The 21046-nt window shown below is 51.3% G+C and overlaps 1 protein-coding gene across 1 annotated transcript; it reads right to left on the bottom strand.

Moving 5' to 3' along the window:
• Nucleotides 1-1283: 1283 nt before the first annotated feature.
• Nucleotides 1284-15748, bottom strand: CSDC2 (cold shock domain containing C2). Its single transcript, XM_043966818.1, has 4 exons — nt 15566-15748; nt 3712-4000; nt 1932-2054; nt 1284-1446 (listed from the first exon to the last, which is right to left on the bottom strand). The coding sequence occupies exons 2-4, from the start codon at nt 3888-3890 to the stop codon at nt 1284-1286; spliced, it is 465 nt and encodes a 154-aa protein (XP_043822753.1). The 5' UTR covers nt 3891-4000; nt 15566-15748.
• Between the last annotated feature and the right edge of the window lie 5298 nt (nt 15749-21046).

Here is a 21046-nt window from a genome sequence, read left to right as displayed (position 1 = left end):
TTCCTCTCCTACCACTCCCCGCTGATCTGCCCCACCCCTCCCCCCAGCCTTTCTTATCTGACCAGAGAGTCCCCTGCCACCACAGTTTTGGTGGCGCAATCTGCCCCTTTCCTGATATGAGAGACACAAACCATCCCCCCAGGCCCTGTCTAACCCTCTGGCCTCACTAAGTCTGACCAGTATCTACAACACATTACATTAGTGTGGGAGCCATTGGGAAATGTAGGGGAGACAGGGAAGAGACAAGGTCAGTGTTAGCACTACAGAGACAGAGCCTGGGGACGTGGGGGCCGCCAGCACTTGGGTTTGGGAGGGGGGCCCGTGTGAAGTGGGATGGCACAGTGCTGAGCCGGGCTGTCCCCCTAGGGCGAAACACACTCATGATGGAGTCCCAGGTCAGTTTTAAAAGTCATCGGAGGGAGCAGGGCAAGGTATCTTCCCAGATAGAGGCAGCCCTAGGTGGGAAGACAGTAGGCCTTCCCCCCACCCTCCCCCCTCCCCCAGCCCTGCCCCCAGATAGACAGTGGGGGGAGGAGGCAGATGCTGTTCAAGCTTGCTTTTTCACCCCGCCCCCCATGCTAGGGTTAGGGGAGGGGGGTGGCCACAAAAACAACTGAGATCCTCTAGGCATGGGATTAAGGAGACAAGGGAAGGTCTGTGAAGGAGGCAGGGGCTCAGATCCTGCCACTATCCAGGGACTGGTTCTCCTAGGAGCAAAGGGAGGCTGGGAGCAGGGAAGGAGAGCAGGGGAGGGTGGGGCTCCATCCAAAGGACTCCCAATGCAGCTGTGAAAGAGGCTGTCACCTTTGCTCTATTCTGAGGGAGAGGGAGAGAGCTGGGTTCTGGCTAACACCTTCCCTGGTCCTAGGAAGAGAGAGAGATGCCCTGGTCCTAGTGGTCCCAGGGAATCCAGGGACAAGAGGAGCCTGGGACTTGGGACTGGGGAGAAGGGGGAAGCTCTTTCCAAGTCTGTCTTCTCAGTCTGAGTCTCTCCCCACAGCTCGGACAACGGTACAAACAGGGAAAAATAACACCACGTACACACATACATGAAAAGCTACACAGGCCTGGGAGGGGGCCACGCTTAGTCTGTGCAGCAGAAAAACACCAGAGCCTGGCAGTGGGCCACCCCTGGGCTCTCCCCCTGCTTTATCCCTTCTTCTGAGTTCTTCCCCAACCCCAGGCCAGCTCCCCCTCACTCGCCCCACCTCCCCCAAGTCGGGGCAGGTGGGCTCGAACTGGGGGGGCCCCTTCCGCCCCCCTCCCCACCCCGGGGCTGCGGCCTAGGAGCCGATGATCTGGCCGGACCATGTCTCGTGCTTAGTGTGGGGGGCCAGGTGCGTCAGCACCACCTCCACCGCCTGGAACTTCTGGTTTTTCGGTGGAATGGGACACATCTTGTAGGTCACCTCATCTCCCTCCACGGGGACATACTCCCCCTCGATGCTGTGGTACAATGTGGGAGAAGAAAGGTGTGAGGTCCTGAGACCAGTGAGGAAGGGGGCTGAGGCCCAAAGATAACCACTATCAGCCCCCAGCCTTGCCCATCCCAGCCCTGCGGGACTGAGGGCTTCCCCAGGGGCACCTCTCAAAGGGCAACTTCCCAGTCTCCCACCCAGCCCAACACCAGAGGGGAGAAAGCTGTCCAGCGCTGTAGCCAAGGTCCCGGGAGGAGACTCAGCCAGAAGTGGGGCTTTAACAGTCATATTTGATACTGCAGAGGGTGGAGGATCTTAGAGCACTGAGACACTAGAAATCCCAGGAAGATTCCCTATAAACGGGCCCCTTCTTTACAAATTCAAGGCTTTTGGGAAAAGGGAACATCGCACATGAATCCGGATAACGGTTTGCTGAAACCAGAGCCCCCTGCCTGGGATGACCCTGTAGTTCTAGGGCCCAGCTCAACCAGCCCGTGCCCCCCCAGGACCTACTCAGACACGTGGACGAATATGTCCTCTGTACCATTCTCTGGCGTGATGAAGCCGTGGCCCTGGGATCTCGAGAACTGCTTGCAGACGCCCTTGAATACAGGCCCAGCCGAGGCCCGAGCGGTGCTAGGGGGAAGAAGAGAGAAGAAGGGGAGACCAGGGAGGGAGAGGAGGGGGAGAAACCTGAGAGGCACCTCCAGAGCTGGAGCACAAAGAAAGCAGCCGGGGACCCCCTGGTGCCTGGAGACTGCCTGAGAGAGCCGTAGAGACTCAGAGAGCTATGAGGGAGAGGGCAGGAGCCAAGCTTGGCCAATGAGGGGCGGCCAGGTGAGAGCTCCAGGTGTCTGGCACAAGGAGAACACCCAGATCTGGCCTCGAAACCTTCATCTGCTACTTGCCCGCTATGTGATCCTGAGGTGGGGTGGGTGGGGGCGCTGAGGCCTCCGGAAAAGGAGGCAACTGAGCCAGATGAGGCTCTTTATTTCCACCTCCAAGTCCCATGCAGGAGTCTAAGGCTGTCCTAGGGTCTTCTTTTCTCTCTCTATTCTCTCATCTATCGATCTCAAAAGCGCTCACGGATTCAGTTATCTCTACAAAGACAATGCCCAGATCCATTTATCCAGCCCTGACCTCTCTCCTGAGCTCCACACACCTCTGCATGGACAACTACCTCATAGACATTTGGAACTGCACCATCTTTCTCCCAAACCCTTTCCATTTCCCAGTTACCGACCAGGGCATCATCATCCCTCTGGTCCTCCATCACCCTTCCCATCATCCTCAGCTCCTCTCTCTTGCCCATCCCATGTATCTAACAAGTTGCCAAATCTTGTAATTTCTCCCTCTATAACTTCTCTCCACTCATCCAGCCAGCACATAGATCACCACCTCTAGCCCCCTCCCCTCTTAAAGCAGAAACTTCCTGAGGGCAGGACGACTTTCACCTTTCTTTGTATGTCTAGCACTCAGCACATCCTAAATAATGTTTGTTCATCGATTGGTTGAAATCTGGCTCAGAAGCGGGGAGGGTCCTGCTATTGCCATCACTTTTCTACTTCTCTGTGGGTCCCATGGCCTGAGCCTGGGGCAGGAGTGGGGAGATGCATCAAGTGACACAACTTTTGCTTTTGTATCCCTTAGAATATAAATTCTCCGAGGACAGAAACTGGTCTTTTCTTTGGTTTGGTTTGGTCTCTGTATGTCTTTGTACTGCACATAGTAGGTGCTTAATAAATGCTTCTTGATTCGCTGATTTTATTCAGAGGAACTACGGCAATGAGGAGAATAGAGCTTCCCAAAAGAGGAGGCCACGTCTGGGGTAGAAGAGAGTTCACTGAAAAAGGAATGGGAGGGGCAGCTAGATGGCGCAGTGGATAGAGCACCGGCCCTGGATTCAGGAGGACCTGAGTTCAAATCAGACCTCAGACCCTTGACACTTACTAGCTGTGTGACCCTGGGCAAGTCACTTAACCCCAATTGCCTTACCTCCCCCCCCCAAAAAAAAGGGAATGGGAGGACCTGCGACCTTGGCAAAGTCATCTAACTCCTGGGCCCTCAGTTCTCTCCTCCGGTTCATCTTTTCACCTGCTTCCCAGAGTCACCCCCTTCCTCCACCCGGGTCTTGCTCCAGAGCCCCAGCAATGACCTCAGCTGGAGTCTCTGCCCCATTCCATCCAGGAAGTCCTTCTAGGGACCACAACTCCTCCAGGCAGACCCAGTGCTGCTCCCTTTCCTTCCCAGGTGGGAGAAAGAAGGGCCGAGGTCTGCCAGTCTGTCTACTCACGCAGAATAGGTCCTGGTTCTCTTGGTGGGGAGGGGGCTGGGCAGGTCTCTGAGCAGGAGGCTGCTGCCCCGGTCCCAGATGCGACTCCCCTCCCGATGGAAGGGGAACGTGGGCCACACAGGGGACTTGGGGGAGTGCAGAGGTGGCACTACAGGGGGCGAGGTGGGCTCAGAGGACATGGTGGAGAAGCCCAGTGGGTAGGCGCGTCTTCAGAGTGTGGAGTGGACGGGGCTGGGGATGAAACTTATGGTTGGGCCTCCAAAAGCTTCCTGGAGTTGCCTGCTTCAGTCTAGAAGGAAAGAGACACACGTAGTCAGAGGATCAACAACAAACAACTTGGGCCTTGCTAAGCAGAAGGGGAGGCCTGGGCTGAGTCCTTACTCTGGATTCCTCAGGGACAGGGTGAGTCAGGAGCAGGCACTCACTGTCCTGAGTCAGCGCCAAGCCCAGAGAAGCTGCCCAGGGCCAAGCTGTTACCGGACTGGGAGAAAGGAAGGAGTGGTTGACACCGGCCTAATGACCACAACCCTGTCCAGCCCCTTACATAAGCACGCCTGCCACCCAGCGACACCCCACCCCAGGCATGCTGTGCAGAAGCAGGATGCTGATGGTCCGAGGCAAGCACTGCTGTCAGCTGGCCACACGGTGTCGCTGGATATCTGTCTACCAAAGGTGGGTGCTGCCTGCAGCGATACAGGTGCCTGCCATGGGTGGGAATCCAGCCTTTCAGTGTTCCCAGAGGGAAGGGGCTGGACATGGAGAGAATCTGCAGCTCCAGGGACCCCCCAAGCAGGGTGGCAGAAGATGCCAGCCTCCAGGGAAGGGTGGCAGTCCCCATCTCGGGACCCTGGGCAGCTAGCTGATTCCATCCTTCTCAGCGGGCAGAGGAGCCTCGCAGGCAGCTGTGGACTCGTGAAAAGCACCCTGGATTTGGGCCCCAGGGACGGGCTTTGAAGAGCAGCTCTGTAGTTTACTCTGTGTGTAGCCTTGGACAAGTCACCGAATCCCCAAGCCTCAGTGTTATCTTCTGTAATATGGGGAGAATAATGTCTGCAATACCTGCCTCACCTACAGGCTGGTCGTGGAGTTTGAGCGAGACGATGCATGTAAAGTGCTTAATAAACCTTGAAGTGCCACGCAGAAATGCCAGTGATGATGCATGCAGGTTATTAATGATAAGTTCACAGTCTTGGAGTTAGAGGAGAGGCCAGGGAGTTCCAGAAGAGACTGAGGCCACCCAGGTAGTGACAGAGCTGCATTTGAAGCAAAATCCTCCGTCTCCTAAGCCAGGACCCCCCTGCACGTTGCACCCAAATCAAGGCCCCCAGTCCCCCTGGGCCTTTGGAAGTACACGTGGGGTTTAGGTCCGTAACTGTTACATGTCTATAACACGCAAACCTTGGGCTGGTGTAAACAAGGTCTGCATGCAAAGACCTTTTAGTCCGATGGGGAGGGGGAGAGAATTCAATCACTGTGATCCAAGGGACAGGGAGGTCACTGCAGGAAGGTGCTCAGAGACACCGAAGAAGGGAGAGGTCAAACCTTCCCTATGGAGAAAAGCTTCTGAGAAGCCGTGGTACCTGGGCTGAGTGGTAGGGCTTCATCAGACAGAGAGAGAGAAAGGAGGGCAGTTCTGACTCCTGACCCTCAACCCCTGGACCCCGGGGATCGGAGAGCCGTGGTGCAAGCAGAGTAGAGGAATGGAGATGGACTGAGCAGGCTGAGAACACAAGAGCATGTCCTATTCACTCCACACTTTTAAGTGCTGACTGTGTGGGGGGCACTTGAGAGACACCCTTTTGACCCATGACTGGGAAGGTAGGTCTGTGGGAGAAGGCCTAGAAGGGGAGAGCCGGGTGTATGCTTGTTCAAATTCCCACAGCTACCTCCACAAGAGATTCGGGGACCACAGCGATCTGTCATTCCTGGGCTCTGTCCAGCCCCCTCCCCATCCCAACTGGAGGTCTGCCCGGCTCGGGCTTTGTTCCAGCTTTGTCTCTCCACTGCCAATAATCGTCATCTTTCTCCTGCTCTGAACCTCCTTTCTTCCTCACAATACTAAATCGGATGTTTGTGAAGATGGGGAAGAAGATGGGGAAGGTTCCTGGCTGCAGCCCTGGTTGCCCCTCTTCTAGGAAAGGGGATCTGTTTCGCTTCTTTCCCCCCTTCCCCCCACCCCTGCCCTGGCCCCACCCCCTGCTGTCTCTGACCCCACCTAGCCAGCCCCTACCACTGTTATTCCCGGGTACCAGCCATGTGCCAGGCAGTGACAGACAGTGCCGGGAGGCAGTGCTCTCCCCAAGGGGGATGGGGGAAAACAGCGCACACCAGCGGGGCCAGAGGAGTCTCAGATGTTTTTGAGCTCAGCCCCCATCCCTCCCACCCTTTGCCACCAGAGAGAAGCTGCTATTTCTGCTGCCAGATTTCTGCTCTCCCTGGGAACCCCACAGTGGCTGTCAGCAGTGAAAGATGTGACAGACGCTCCAGGGAGAAGGAGCCGGCAGCTGCCTTGCCTCCCCTCTTCTCCTCTGTTCCCTCCCCTTGCCTCTTCTCCCTTCCTCTCCTCTTCTCCCCTCTCTTCTGCCCTCTTCTCCCTTCCTTACCATCCTTCTTTGCCCTTTGTCTCCCCTCCCCTTCTTTTCTCTCCTCCCCTCTTCTCTCCTTTCTCCTCTTCTTGTTCTCTCCCTCCCCATGCCTCTCCTCTCTTGTCCTCTTTTCTTCCCCCTCCTTACTTCCCTTCTTCTCCTCTCCCTTTCTTTCCTCTTTTTTTTCCTTCTCCCCTCCTCTCATTTTTCCCCTTAGCAGAGTCTATAAGCCAGAGGAGATTCAGAAGGGGACAGGGGGAAGCAATTCTGCTAGTGGCTGAGGGTTACAAGAGAAAAGAACTATGAAAGAAGCCTGTGTTTGAAATGAGAAGATCCAGGTTTGAATTCTAGGTCTGTGCCCTTGGACAAATCACTTGGCCTGCTTAAGCCTGTTTCCCACCCCTCTGCCTTGGTTACTGACAAAGTCAATTGGGGGTCCTGGAATATGGGGAGGGCACGGCCCCCTGCCTGGACATCCTGGCTTTTTTGTCCTGTATAGTCCTTTCTATCTCTTTTGCCTGAAAAGCTCTCAACTTGTGTTTTTTTTCTCCCTCCTCAATCCTCCTTTTCTTTGTTCCTTACTGAACTTCCAAAGGTCAGGGTGGGGAGAGCAGCCTTCAGTACTCCCCCAAACTGGGACAGGACAGTGGGAGGCAGGGTCAGATCCACAGGATCTTCCTCAGTCCCTATTTTGCTCTGTATGGGGCTGATGGGTAATGTAAGCAAAAACTACATAGAAACATTCATCACCATTTTCCCCTTGTCCCCTTCCCCAGGGGGAAAAATGTCCCAAACAACCACACCACCATTCAGTCTTTCTCCAACTTCCCAACTCCTTTCTCTATGTTTCTCCAAGGACATGGGAGGGGGGAACAGAACAGAAAATAATAAGACCACTTGGAGAGGAGGGTCTCATCTCCTGGAGTTGGTTGGGTGGAGGTGATGAAGGGACCACCAGTGATCTCCTCCCTGCTGTGCAAAGCGGATGAGGACCCCCATAAATGCTGCTTCACTCATATCCTCTCAGGGTAAGGTAGCTAAAGGCAGAGAGAGAGCTGGACCTGAGGGGCAAACACACCTTCCTGTCTTCCACCTTCTGCAGTGGCCACCAGGACACAGATCTCACATAGAGACTTGTAGACTGAAGGGCTCTGGAGGTTGTGGTGCTGACCTGAATCTCATAGACTACAGAGATGGCTGGTTCAGCCCTTTAACCTGAGGGATCCTGGCAGGGCTAGACCAGAACCGAGGACAGCTCCTTGCCTAAGTCTACCCTTCTCCACGTTCCCCCAAGGGCTCTCACCCACTGATCTGCCTTTCTCATCAACACCACCCCCCCTTCCCCTGCAATGCAGCACTGGGTTCTGCATCTAGCAGGTGAGGCTGAGGAGGAGGGTTGGACTGGGATGCAGCTTCGAAAAGTGCTTTGAGATCCTACAGATCACGCAAGGTGCCAGGGAAACAGGAAAAGGCCAGTGTTCCAGCTCAGGTCATCTGAACTGCCTCTGCTGTCCTCATGTTGTGGCTGCCATTAAATTGTCAGACCAGAGGGCCACTGCCCCCAGGAACAAAAACCCGGCTCCTGTTTACCAAGTCTCTCTTCTTAAGAGTGGCCAGTGATGAGAGCAGGGTGGGGTCAGCCGGGCAGCAACGCTATAGAGGCACCTGTCTTAATGGGAAGAGCTTTAGAACTGGGTGCTTGACTGTGGCCATGTCATTCTACTCTGGTGAAGTGCCTTGATTTTCTCCTCTGTGGAATAGGGGCAGGGTGACAGGAATAATACTGGCTGAAGCAACCTCCCAGCGGTAGGGTGAGCACATAGGAAGCAGTGAGGACACAAGAGGAGGTGAGCACAAGTCAGGGGCTTGGACTAGTGACCTCTCTGGCCGCTTCCTACTCGGACCCTGTGATTCTAGGATAAGGTAGGAAGGTGGTTCAGAAAGAACTGAGGGGGAAACAGTAGCTAGAAGCAGGACTTTGGAGGCTGATTGGAGATTTGGGTGCAGGGGTCATCCTGCATCAGACACTTCACTTTGTATCATCGCAGATCCCTCTGGAAAGCTGATGAAGCCCATGGACCAATGTCTCCCAATCAGGTTTTTAAATGCGCAAAGTTAAATACAGAAGAGTATATACAAATCAATTATGTTGAAATACAACTATCAAAATAGGTTTATTCTTTCAAAGTTACTGGAGCCCAGGAGAAGAACTCCTGCCTTGGTGGGCATCATCTTGGCAGGAAGGAGCACTAGTTGTGAATACTGCCTTAGCTCTGGTCCTCTGGAGGGCACACTCTCTGTCCTAGAACCCCTGGTTCTTGCCTGAGAATAGAACTGGCACAACCTCTGTTCCTATCACTTCTAGACTCCAGGAGGGCAACAATCCCCTTCTCTGTACTTCAGGGAAATCAAGTCAAACCAACAAGATGTAAGGCACCTCTTCCTACTTTACAAGGTTGGAGTTTTCCAAAGGAAATTTTGCTAAGAAACTAAGAAATCAAAATCCACTGGGGTTCGGTCTCTGGGCACCTTTTTTCTCCCCTCCAGGAAAGAGCCTATCATAAGACATTTGTAACCATCCCTTGGGTAAGCAGAACAACAGATGATTGGGGTTTTCCCAAGCAGGAGAAAGAAATAATTAGTTTATCATAATATGATCCCATTTCTATAGCATTTTCTGGTTTACGAGGTGTATGCTTAACAATCTTTCTGTACAGTAAGTCGTGTGCATATTCTTGCCCCCATTTTACAGATGAGAAAACGGAGGTCCAGAAGGATGAAGCAGTTTGCCTTGACTCACATGACTACTAGGAATTTATACACAGATTTTTCTGATTCCAAGGACTGTGCTTTACCCAACCAATCCTCTCTGATATTGGAGCAGCCCTTCTGGTGCCCAACCTACTTGTGAAGGGTACAGGTTGGGATTTTGGTACCTCTGAAGTCCTGGAAAGTAACAGGGAGTAAGAGATGGCACCATGTAAGGGAAAGAGCCAAATTCAAGCTCTGCCTAACAAAGCACTTACCCAGCCTAAGCCTCAGTTTCTTTCCCTGTAAAATGAGGGTGTTGGACCAAATGACCTCTGTGGCTGTTTCTAGCTCTGATTCTAAGTGTGAGCCTGAAGGTCAGAAGCTCAGGATCTTGTCTTCTCCTTATATTTATTTGCAGTGCCAGAGACAGAGCAAACACATGTTCAACAAGCTTCTGATTGATGGAGGGACTGATGGAGAAGGGAAGAGAATCGCCTCTTCCTTTTCCAAAGTCTCAATGCAGAAAAGTCACTGGTAGCAATGATGCCTGAGGGGCTGAGGATGGATGTATTCCATTTTTTTTTTTTAGTGAGGCAATTGGGGTTAAGTGACTTGCCCAGGGTCACACAGCTAGTAAGTGTTAAGTGTCTGAGGCCGGATTTGAACTCAGGTACTCCTGACTCCAGGGCCGGTGCTCTATCCACTGCGCCATCTAGCTGCCCCCTGTATTCCATTTAAAAGGAAAGGTTAGGGGCAGCTAGGTGGCACAGTGGATAAAGCACCGGCCTTGGAATCAAGAGGACCTGAGTTCAAATCCGGCCTCAGACACTTACTAGCTGTGTGACCCTGGGCAAGTCACTTAACCCCCACTGCCCAGCAATAAATAAATAAATAAAATAAAAGGATGGGTTAACAAGGAGGGGAAGCCAGACATGGGTGGGGTGTTTGAGCCCAGGGAACGGGGACCCAGGAAAGCACAGGAGCCACTGCCAAGCCAGGGAAATCCATCCTGCTGGGGCACTCAGGTAGACAGAGGCAGAGGAGGGAGGGGAAAGAGGTTTGGACTGGGAGTCAGAAGAGCAGCTCGGTAATTAGCACCTACCTGACCTTGGCCAGTCCCCTTTTCTCATCTACAAGAAGGCAGAGGTTGTCTCATAAACAAGCTAGACTAGATATTTCAGAAAAGTTTTGCAAGCTGTAAAGCAGACTAGAAATCAACGCTTATTATTATGTGATGACGGAGATAGGAGATAAAAGTCTACTCTCCATCCCGGGTTCCCTGCTCAGTCACTGCCCTGGTCCCCAGGCCTGATCAGAGGGGAGGGAGAGGAGGCAACATCGCCCTCCTTGTGTGGGCTCGACTAGGCTAAGTCAGTCTCTGATGAACTGTCATGAGACCCTACGCACATACGAGAGGATGGAAAAGCTCATTTTTCCCAGTGGGCCTGAGAGCAGGTGTGCACCACCACTGATCTCACTTGGTGACTTCAGCCTATTTTAGGCTGAGTAGGAAAGCTGTGCTAAGAAATGCCAGGTGTCTTCTATCGATTGTCATGGGGAACGTGAGTTCCCTATGGTCCTTCTCTTGCTCTGGAGAAGGGCACTAGATGATGACAGGACCCTAGAATCAGACCAAAAGAGACCTCAAAGGTCAACTCATCCAAACCCTTCATCTTAGAGAGCAGGTTGCCCTAAGTCACAGGGCTGGGAAGTGATCGAGCCAGGATCCTAACCCAGGTCTTCTGGGTCTTCTCCAAACCCAGGGTTCTTTCTAATGCACTGAGAGACAGAACCATATGTATATGTGTATGGGTATGTATATCTTACATACACATATACCGAAAGACAAATGTTGAAGCTGAAATTCCTGGGTCACTTAGTGAGAAGATGGGACTCATGGGGAAAGACCCTGATGTTGGAAAGATTGAAGGCAGAAGGAGGAGGGAATAGCAGAGGATGAGATGGAGAGACAGTATCCTGGAAGCAATGAACATGGGCATGGATGGGCTTTGAGAGATCATGGAAGACAGAAGGCCCTGATGTGCTGGGGTCCATGGGATCATAAAGAGTCAGACCCAACTGAACAACAGCAAAGTGTGTGTGTGTGTGTGTGTGTGTGTGTCTATAGATAGAGACATCCATTTGTGTATATGTATATACATACATATATAATATATACACATTTGTATGTCTCTGTATACCTATGTATTTGTACTTCTGTGTGTGTGTCTATAGAGACATCCATTTGTGTATATGTATATACATACATATATAATATACACACATTTGTATGTCTCTATATACCTATGTATTTGTACATCTGTGTGTGTATATATATATGTGTGTGTCTATAGAGACATCCATTTGTATATATGTATATACATACATATATAATATATGCACATTTGTATGCCTCTATATACCTATGTATTTGTACTTCTGTCTGTATATATATGTGTGTGTGTCTATAGAGACATCCATTTGTGTATATGTATATACATACATATATAATATACACACATTTGTATGTCTCTATATACTTATGTATTTGTATGTCTGTATGTGGGTATATATATGAATATATGTGTGTGTATATATATACATACACACACACATACTTAGATATTTGTGACCCCCAAGGACCATAGCATAGCAGACCCTTCTGACTAGTTGGACAAAAGTGAAAAGCAGCAATACACAGATATACATATTATATATAAACACATATAAATTGAGATGAGGGGGGACACTTTATCTAGAGCTACAACCTCTAGAGCAGGTGTCAAAAGCCCTTTGGCTCAGATAGAGAAAGGATTAGTGATCAGAGCATAGATTTTTCCTCTTTTAGACCTTAGCGATAGCCTACTTCAGCTTCTTCATTGTACAGAAGGGGAAACTGAGATGCAGAGAAGCCAGGTGAAGGGACCTGCCCAAGGTCACCCACAGCCAAGTTTCAGACCCAGGATTTCTGCCCCTGGGCATTGCAATCCCACTGTGGATGAGCTGGAGAGTCAGGACTCCTGGGTTGTATTCTGGTGACTCAGACAGGAACTTTGGATGAGTCACTTGCCATCTCTTGGCTTAAAAATAACAACAATAAGAAAACACATACCCCTGCATGATCAGAAGGGCCCAGCCTCGTGCTGACATAATTGGAGGGTAATTATCATGCTTGTGTAAAAATAATAGGCCATAAGAATCCGGGAAGGGAAAGGGGCTTTCCAAGAGTCCCAGGTCTGCCCCTAGGCTGGCCCAAGGTGGTGGAGGTCCCCCCCACCCCGACTTTCCCCCTTTGTATCCCATCTCCTGGCAGGTCCCGTCCTACAGTTTTATCTTAAAAATATAATTGGAGCCAGATGCATCTCCTTTTACTGAAGGTGACCTAGTTACAATCAAGTCCCCTTTGTGGAGGGGAAGTGGCAGCTACTCAAGGAAGCATCACCATGGGAGCTGAAACCCAGGGTCCTCCTGCCTTGAGACCCCTTGTTCATCCTGTGGGCTCTTTGGAATGGTCCTCCAGCCTCTTCCGCAGTGCCATGGCTCCCTCCCGGCCCGGGCTAATTGAGTCTGGGAAGGGAATGAATAGCAGGGAGGCGAGGCCTTTGGAGTTAGGACACCTGAGTTCAAACACTAGCCTTAACATGAGCCAACTATGTGAGCCTCTCTGAATCTACACTTCCTCATCTTCTCATTCCTTAAAGCAGTAACAGCATTTATACGATCCTTTAAGGTTTGTAAAGGGAACATTTACAGATGTTAGCTCATCTGATCCTGGAGGGAGGTGCTGTTCCTATCACCCATTTTATGGGTGAGGAGACTGAGGCTGAAGGATGAGGTTAAATGACTTGTTCAGGATGACACAGCTAGGAAGGAGCTAAAGCTTGATTTGAGCTCGGATCTTGATTCCAGGCGTTCTCTGTCTATGGAAATGCGAGCTGTTATTATTAATTCATAATAACATTAAGAATGCTAACATGAGGAACATTCAATAACGATATATTCTATATTAACATTATATGATAGTAGCTCACATTTCTAGAGTGAAATATCTGATACTTACAGCAAGGGGGCGGGGGATCGTTGCTATTATTATAGCAATACGTACTATAAAATAGAGATGTAGAAAGATGTAGACATATCTAAAGATATAGACAGAGAAATAGACGATATTCCGCTCCTTTGGGATGGCCGGAAGCTCTCAGACACACTGGGATGAGAGGCAGAGGCCGCTGGCCAGTGTCCTCTGAACCCCGGGATCCCTCCCGTCGAACCCCGGTCTACTCTCTGGGCTGCAGGGTTGAGCGGGACCACAGAGGTCAGCTAGTCCAACCCCATCACTTTAGGGATGAGGAGCCCCAGGGGGTGAAATGAATGACGTTCCCCGAGGCACAGAGGGGTAATGTCACAGTCAGAACTAGAACTCCGGGATCCCGACTCCCAACGCCACCCGCTGCCCTGTCCCGTGCTGTCCGCCGCCTTTGTCACTAGTCCCGGAAACTCCAACCGAGAGAAGCGATTTTCCCGGTCTGGAGCGATGGAGAGGGAGGATGAATCCCCACCAGCTCCCACGGAGCACTTTTGTGCTCTCAGCTGCCAGGCACACACGGCCCTGCTGTGTCCTCAGCCTTCCACGGGGCCCGCCCACCCCCACCCAGCTCTCCTTTTGGGGGAGCCTGGGTGCCCCTACCCTAGCTGGTCGTCTCTTCTGCAACTCCTTGGTCCCCCGATCCCTGATTCAGATCTCCCCAGGAGATCGGCATTTCCAAAACCTTTCTGCTAGCCTGTGAGAACGACATACTCCAAGTCCCCACCCCCATAACCATCCCTAGGGATCTCCTTCTCCCCTCAAAATGAGCAGCCGTGGAACATTCCATAGAACCCTGGTTAGGGGCCCCCCTCCTAAATCGATTTGGTATGCCCTGGTTTTCGGCTAGGGAAGATTGTCCGGGCCTCTACCATTCGTTATAAAGGGAGGCCCTGCCATCTTCCCCGCCCCCGTCCCCCCACCCCACCCCAGACTCAGTCACTGCTTTATGCCATTTAATTCGTTAGGCTGAGGGGTGGAGAAGGGAGAAAGAGATTGAAGAGGGGTTTTTTGGGGGGGGGGGTTGGATGCTCTTGATATGGGAGGAGGAAACGTAAAGGGTATTGGGAAGGGAGTAGAGATGGTCAGAATTTGGGAGAAGGAAAGATAGCTGAAGCGGAGAGAACATGATATGAGGAAAAACCATCTCAATCCCCCATCAGAGTGGGAGTTTGCTGTTTCCCAGGGTGATTACCCTAATAGATTGTAACCAGTCTGGCGTGATGCAATGGCTTGCAAATTTATAGGATTAAATAAAGAGGTTGCCCTCCCCCCCACATCCCACTTCCTCCTCCTCCCACCCCCCTTAGACAAATCTGTCACATCAATAGCCAGACTAGACTTATTATTGTTCTCTCTGCCTGCTAGCTTGTCTGCCTGCCTCTCTCTCTCTCTCTCTCTCTCTCTCTCTCTCTCTCTCTCTCTCTCTCTCTCTCTCTCTCTCTCCATTTTCTCCCCCTTTCTTCTATGAAGATCAGAAAGCTCTACAGTCTCCCAGCTTTGTTGAAACATGCTCCCTCCCTCAGTGGATGCCAATGAATGCTGCTTTCTCTCTCTCTCTGGCTTGCCTGCCCTGGGTTCCCATAGCCAGGTTAGACATGAGCATCCTTCCTCCTTGAGAATCAGATGCTCAGCTCAGAACCAAATAGAGACTTGGCCCCAGAGTCTGATCCCACTGGGGCACGGTCTTGGGACCACCGAGGCTTGGTCACGTCTCCGGAGAGAACAGAACCCCTGTGGCTATCAAGGTAGAAAGCATCCGAAAACAGAACCCCTGAGGTCCTGGGAGACCACTGTATTAGGTGTAGGAAAGAGGCCACCCTTACCAGGCTGGGGGGTGTGGGTTACAAGGACAGAATAATACAGAGTCATCTCTCCTCTCGACTAATTACCCCAATTATCCCACAAGATAGAAGCAATGGTCTAAGTGCTACAGTCCTTGTCCTGTGTCTGAGCAGCCTCCCCATCTGCCCCTCCCCCACGCCCCAAATTCAGAAGCACTGAATTCACCCTCAGCAGAAAAGAACAATTACTCCCCTTCTGCTCCTCCTCCGCCCCCCACAATTTTGAGCATCGACTTGTGCTTGCCCTAGTATTTTTTCGGATTTCTTTCCCCCTTCCTCAGGGAGAAGGGCACTCCTGACTCATCTCAAGCCTCCATCCCAGCCCTCTGTCCAGCTGCCAGCATCCATCCCAGACACACACAATTATGCTTCTAAAGGAAACGGGGTGGGGGACAGGGGCTGAGGCAGGGAGGGGTTTTCATTCCTATCTTTAGCCTCTCCTTCAAAGCCCATCATGTTCCCTGCCCCCTGGGGACCAGCCCCACAAACATTCATTCTCAGCGCCCATCAAGAACCCAGCCTCCCTGCCCCCACTCCCTGGCCTCCCCATCAGTGCCAAATGACCATCCATCCACCGGCTGCTGGTTTACCTTGGGCCTTGTGTCAGCCTGACTCAGGAAGCTCCCCCCTCTGTCTTCTTAGAGCTGCCAGGGAAAAGATGGACTTGGGCTACTTGGCAGTGTGTGTGAGAGAGAACATGCAGCACCCCAGAGCATGAACTCACACTCACACACTTCCACTCCTACCTCCTGACGTCAGGGGGCCGAGTAGGGAGCAGGTGGGAGGGATTAGGATGGGAACTTGGACTCCGGCTTAAAGAGACATCAGGCCTTTCTCCTCCTTCTCCAGCCCAGGTTGCTGATGGAGTCAGGGAAGGAGACGCCCCAGAAGCCTCTGGGGCACCCTTGGGCCCCTGTGTCAGGGTGACAGGGCCACCAGTGACACATGGGAGGAGCATCTTCTGGCCTCTGAGATGCCTTTTTTTGGAAAGTGGCTTTTATTGCATGAGTCGTGTATAATTCATCCAGTGGGTCAGATGAAGGAAGACGCTAAGAAGCCCTCACCACCTCTGTGCTAATTAGCTGCAGTGGGGAAGGGAGAAGCTCGGGGTTGTGGGGATCTGGTACAAGAAGGTCCAGAAACCCTCACCCTGATCAGGCCTGGCTGCAGCAGGCCAGAGCCTGCTTGTCATTCGCTCAGAGACATTATCATGAAGGTGAACCACTGCCTCTAAGGGGACCCCAAGAACTTCCTTCAGTTCAAGAGCTAACTCCCTCAAGAGGCCTCTCCTCATGACTATAGCCTTCCCCTCCGAAATCACCTTGGGTTTATTTTGTACAATAGCCTGGATTTACTTATCTGGGGCATTCGATCTGAGAATCACAGATACTCGGAGCTGGAAAAGGCCTCTGAAGACATCCCGGCCAAGCTGTTCCCAACTAGGACTCTCTTCTATGACATTCCTGTTAAGGGACCAAGCCGACTCCTGCTTGTCCACAAGAACCTGCCTGGCTCTCAAAGAAGCCCGGCCATTTGGGGTCAACCTTAATTTTAGGGAACTTCCCTTTATGTTGCACTGAAATGTGTCCCTCTGTCACTCTGACCCTATGCCTACCTCTTTTTCTCACTAACTTCCTTATTTCTGTTCAGCCACCAAAGTCGTCCTCTCCATTTCATTCTCCCCCATTCCCCACAGCCCATCAGCTGCCAAGTCTTGGGTGTTTTTTTTTTTTTTGTTTGTTTGGTTTTTGGTGAGGCAATTGGGGTTAAGTGACTTGCCCAGGGTCACACAGCTAGTAAGTATCAAGTGTCTGAGGCCGGATTTGAACTCAGGTACTCCTGAATCCAGGGCCGGTGCTCTATCCACTGCGCCACCTAGCTGCCCCAGCTGCCAAGTCTTGTTAGTCATTCTTCCACAACATCTCTACTCTCTATCCCTTTCTTTCTTTCTGGTGAGGAAATTGGGGTTAAGTGACTTGCCCAGGGTCACACAGCTAGTAAGTGTCAAGTGTCTGAGGCCGGATTTGAACTCAGGTCCTCCTGAATCCAGGGCCAGTGCTTTATGCACTGAGCCACCTAGCTGCCCCTCTATCCCTTTCTTTCTACTGACATTGGCTACCTCCCTGGTCCAGGTGCTCATCGACTCTTTTTTTTGGGGGGGTGAGGCAATTGGGGTTAAGTGACTTGCCCAGGGTCACACAGCTAGTAAGTGTTAAGTGTCTGAGGTTGGATTTGAACTCAGGTCCTGCTGAATCCAGGGCCAGTGCTCCACCTAGCTGCCCCATCATCACCTCTTCACTGGATTCTTGCAGTAGCCTTCCAAGAAGTCTCCAATCCATCCTCCACAGAACTGTCAAACTGCCATCCCTAAGTATAGATCTAACCAAGTCAGTTGTTCTCTAAAAGCTCCTGTCTCCCTATTGCCCTCAGGGGTCAGAAATGAGCTCCTTGTCTAGGTATCTAAAGCCCTTCACAGCTCACCCTCAGCCCTGCTTTGTGGGCAGCTCCCAAGTTTCTCTCCTTCATAGATTCCCCACTCAGGCCAAATGGCCTCACTCCCTGCCTCCCTGCCTCGTTGGTCTGTCTGTCTATCGCTTCCCTATGCTCAAAATACCCCACCCTTGCCTCCACTTCTTGGAACCCCCAACCTCCTTCCAGGGCTGTCACCTTTCCTGATTACCCCAAATTATTCACATCCCCTCTGGAAATCACTCTTTTTTTTTTTTTGGTGAGGCAATTGGGGTTAAGTGACTTGCCCAAGGTCACATAGCTAGTAAGTGTCACCTAGCTGCCCCTGGAAATCACTCTTTAATTGATTTTGTGCACACATTTAGGGACACCCTGTGTCCATGTGGTAGGATGTGAGCTCTTTGAGCACAGAGACTGTGTCAATTTTAATTGGTACCTTCAGTGCTGAGCACAATGTCTGTACACAGCGGGAGCTGGATAAATGCTTACTGATTTGGCCTGGAATGCTCTTACTCCCCGCCTTCCATCCCTCCCGGCATCCCCGGCTTCCTGCAAATTCCATCTTCTACAGGAAGCTTCTTCATTCCAGAGCCTTCCCTCTATTGGTTATTTCCTATTTATCTTTTTTATAATTTGCTTATACACAGATCTCCTCTATTCGATTGTGAGCTCCTTGAGGGCAGCCATTATCTTTCACCTTCTTTGTACACGCAGGACATAGCACAGTGCCTGACACATAGTAGATGCTTAATAAATGCTTATTGGCTGACTAAGCCTTCTTCCACAGAGCAGCCCTTCCCTGAGTCAGACAATCATTATACTTCCCTCCCTGAAGTCTTCTCGCCTCCAGGCTGAAGAGCTTCAGTTCCTTCAAAGCCTTCTCACCGGACAAGGCTTTGAGTTCCTTCACCGCCCTCCTCAGCCGTCTCTGGACACTCTCCATTCCCCAAATGGTACCAGAATGGAGAGCAGTGCTCTCCCAGCGGCCTGGCCAGAGGCCCAGAGGTCAGGGGGGCCTTGGACCCTGCCAGTATCACTCACTCAGGACTCACAGACAGCCCGGGCTCAAGGGCTCCTTCAGCTCCCCCCAGGACAACAGTGTGAGGAGGAGACAGCAGACTCCCTCTTCACATCCAGCCTCCGTGTACCACCCCCCCATTAACTTGACATGGAGATTTCTCAGAGGGCTCTTGTGTCTCAGAGCCATGAATGAAGGATGCTGAGTGAGGCAACGGCTTCTGAAGCGGAGTACAGAAGAAAGAAGCTCAGCTGCTCATTCAGGAAATCAGCTGGGGGCCGGCACCCACGCATCAGGCAGTCTGAGTAACAAGACACTCAGCCTGGAAACGGGGGCTTGATGGGAGAGGATATCGGCGAAAAGCAGAGACCTGGAACTGTGGGCCGGGACTTGCCAGTCCTACGGAAAGCTGGGAGGCTTGGTAGAAGCCCAGACACAAGCGGGGGTCACTCCTTTCTGGTTTAGAATTGCTGCATCTGCCACAGGCCTCATTCATCTGCCAAACTGGGGCTGACAAAATTCTGTGTGTGTGAGCATGGATTTTTAAGGCCATTGTTATGTTTATGTGGCCTAGCTGACACCAGCTAGGCCTGAGCTGGCTTTACACCACTTTGCTACTGTAATAATAATAATGATAATGATGAATAGCAGTAGCTAACAAGTAGGCAGTGGCTTAAGGTTTGCAAAGTACCTTACATGCATTATCTCACATGAGGGCAGAAGCTTAGCTAAGACTCAGGCAGCTTTTTAAGGCCCGAAGTTGAATTTCTTTGTATCTGAGCCTGGAGAGAAAGGCCTGGACCAGCCTGCCTGCCTCTTCTCTCATCTGAGGAGGGGGACACAGAAGGAGTTGTTCAGTGGCAGATACCAGATATGTGTGAGCCACAGACAGCCGGGAGGAAACTTAGCCACGTCTTGGTAGGGACTTTGCCTTTTTTGTGTTAAGGATCCCCTGGAAATGTCTGATGAGATTGGAATTGTGGTTTGATATGCAGCAAATAAAATACTAGGATTTCAAAGAAAACCAGTGAATTTGGAACAGATAACTGAAAATGAACAGAAACAAGTTCACAGGTCCAGGGGAAGAAGACAAAAGATGTGACAAGTGAGGCCTGGGGATTTGATCTGTTCAGGGTTGCTCAGACATGCTCATTCCTTGGGGTTCATGCACCTCATCCAGTTTTCTTTTGTCTCTGACCTCTCCTGCCTCAGTTCCCTGAATGTTCTATGCACATCTAGCTAGATTCTAGGGTCCCTCCCTAGGGAGCAGGAGAGAGGGCTCCGAAGTCCACCCTTGAAGGCCAACAAAAAAAATCTTCCCCTAAATGGACCCACTGATCCCGGGTCCTCAGCAACTGCTGGTGACAGCAGAAAAGTCCCTCCCCCTTGGGTTTAAAGCAAAGAAGACTGTCTGTAGGGCAGGCCCACCCATCACTATGCTAGTCACTAACCACTGAGCAAAGGCTCTGTCTCAAAGGAACAGGCAAAAGCTGGAAAGCCAACCTCTCCACTACATCCAGGTCACATTAGAGCTGGAAGGAACCTCAGAGGTCATCGTACACATGGGGAAACTGAGGCCCACGGAAGGGAGGTGACTTCCCCAGGGTCTCTGGGGCAGAGCTGGTGTTTGAATCCAGTACCTCCAGCTCCACCAAACCACCACACTCTGACCCTGTTGCTTCACTGAGGGACAAACTGAAGCCCAGAGAGGGGCACTGGACCTTGCTGAGATCACATGCCAGGAGGGAGCAGACTAAAATCCAGACCTTCTCTCTCCCATACCAGTTTTTGCCAGTGCTCTGCAGGTCAGAAACTGCTGGTTTTTTGTTTTCATTCAGACACATTTACATCCACTGTGGTGGAAATAGTGTCTGAAACCTCTGCTTGCCTCAGTTTCCTCAACTGTAAAATAGGGCTAATAACAGCACCTACTTCAGAGGGTTGTTGTAATGATCAAATGAGATAAGATTGTCATTCCTTAGCACAATGCCTGGCACACAGTCGGCGCTATATAAATGCTCATTCCCTTCTCTTCCCCCCAAAATAAGGAAAGTGTCCTCAGGACTTAATTGGACTTAGCCACGGGTGGGCAAAGGCTTGAACAATTGAGGGAATTCCTACTGTCCTGACCTCTGGACCCCACCATATGAAAGACCTCAGCACACGGAGCTGGGGCTCCTTGTGCCTCTGACCAGGCACACCTCCATGGGAAACTTTCAGGCAGATCTGCTGTGCCCAGCTGAACTCTTGCTGTGTCTTTGCTGAACATCCTTTCCAGGCCAACACCAAATAAACTTCTTTTATGTTTATGAAATGGTCAACCAACATCTCCCTTTGCTCCTGACCTAAGCCCCATGAGAGGTACTGAGGCAGGCCTAGTTCAGAAGATGGTCTTTGAGTTCATGAAGAAGGGATCTAGGGACAGCTAGGTGGTACAGTGGATAGAGCACTGGCCCTGGATTCAGGAGGACCTGAGTTCAAATCGGGCCTCAGACACTTAACACTTACTAGCTGTGTGACCCTGGGCAAGTCACTTAACCCCAATTGCCTCACCAAAAAAAAAAAAAAAAAAAGAAGGGATCTA

Source organism: Dromiciops gliroides, chromosome 5 (assembly GCF_019393635.1).
Source record: "Dromiciops gliroides isolate mDroGli1 chromosome 5, mDroGli1.pri, whole genome shotgun sequence".
Lineage (NCBI taxonomy): Eukaryota > Metazoa > Chordata > Mammalia > Microbiotheria > Microbiotheriidae > Dromiciops > Dromiciops gliroides.
The sequence above is the reverse complement of the archived record's forward strand: the minus strand, read 5'-3'. Positions and strand labels throughout refer to the sequence as shown.

What these genes read in the sequence shown, in the direction of transcription:
- CSDC2 (XM_043966818.1), bottom strand. Translation starts at nt 3,890, where the DNA reads ATGTCCTCTGAGCCCACCTCGCCCCCTGTAGTGCCACCTCTGCACTCC. An exon ending in AGAACCAGGACCTATTCTGC is followed by an intron (nt 2,055 to 3,711) that starts GTGAGTAGACAG and finishes TCTTCCCCCTAG; the next exon opens with CACCGCTCGGGCCTCGGCTG. An exon ending in ATATTCGTCCACGTGTCTGA is followed by an intron (nt 1,447 to 1,931) that starts GTAGGTCCTGGG and finishes ATTGTACCACAG; the next exon opens with CATCGAGGGGGAGTATGTCC.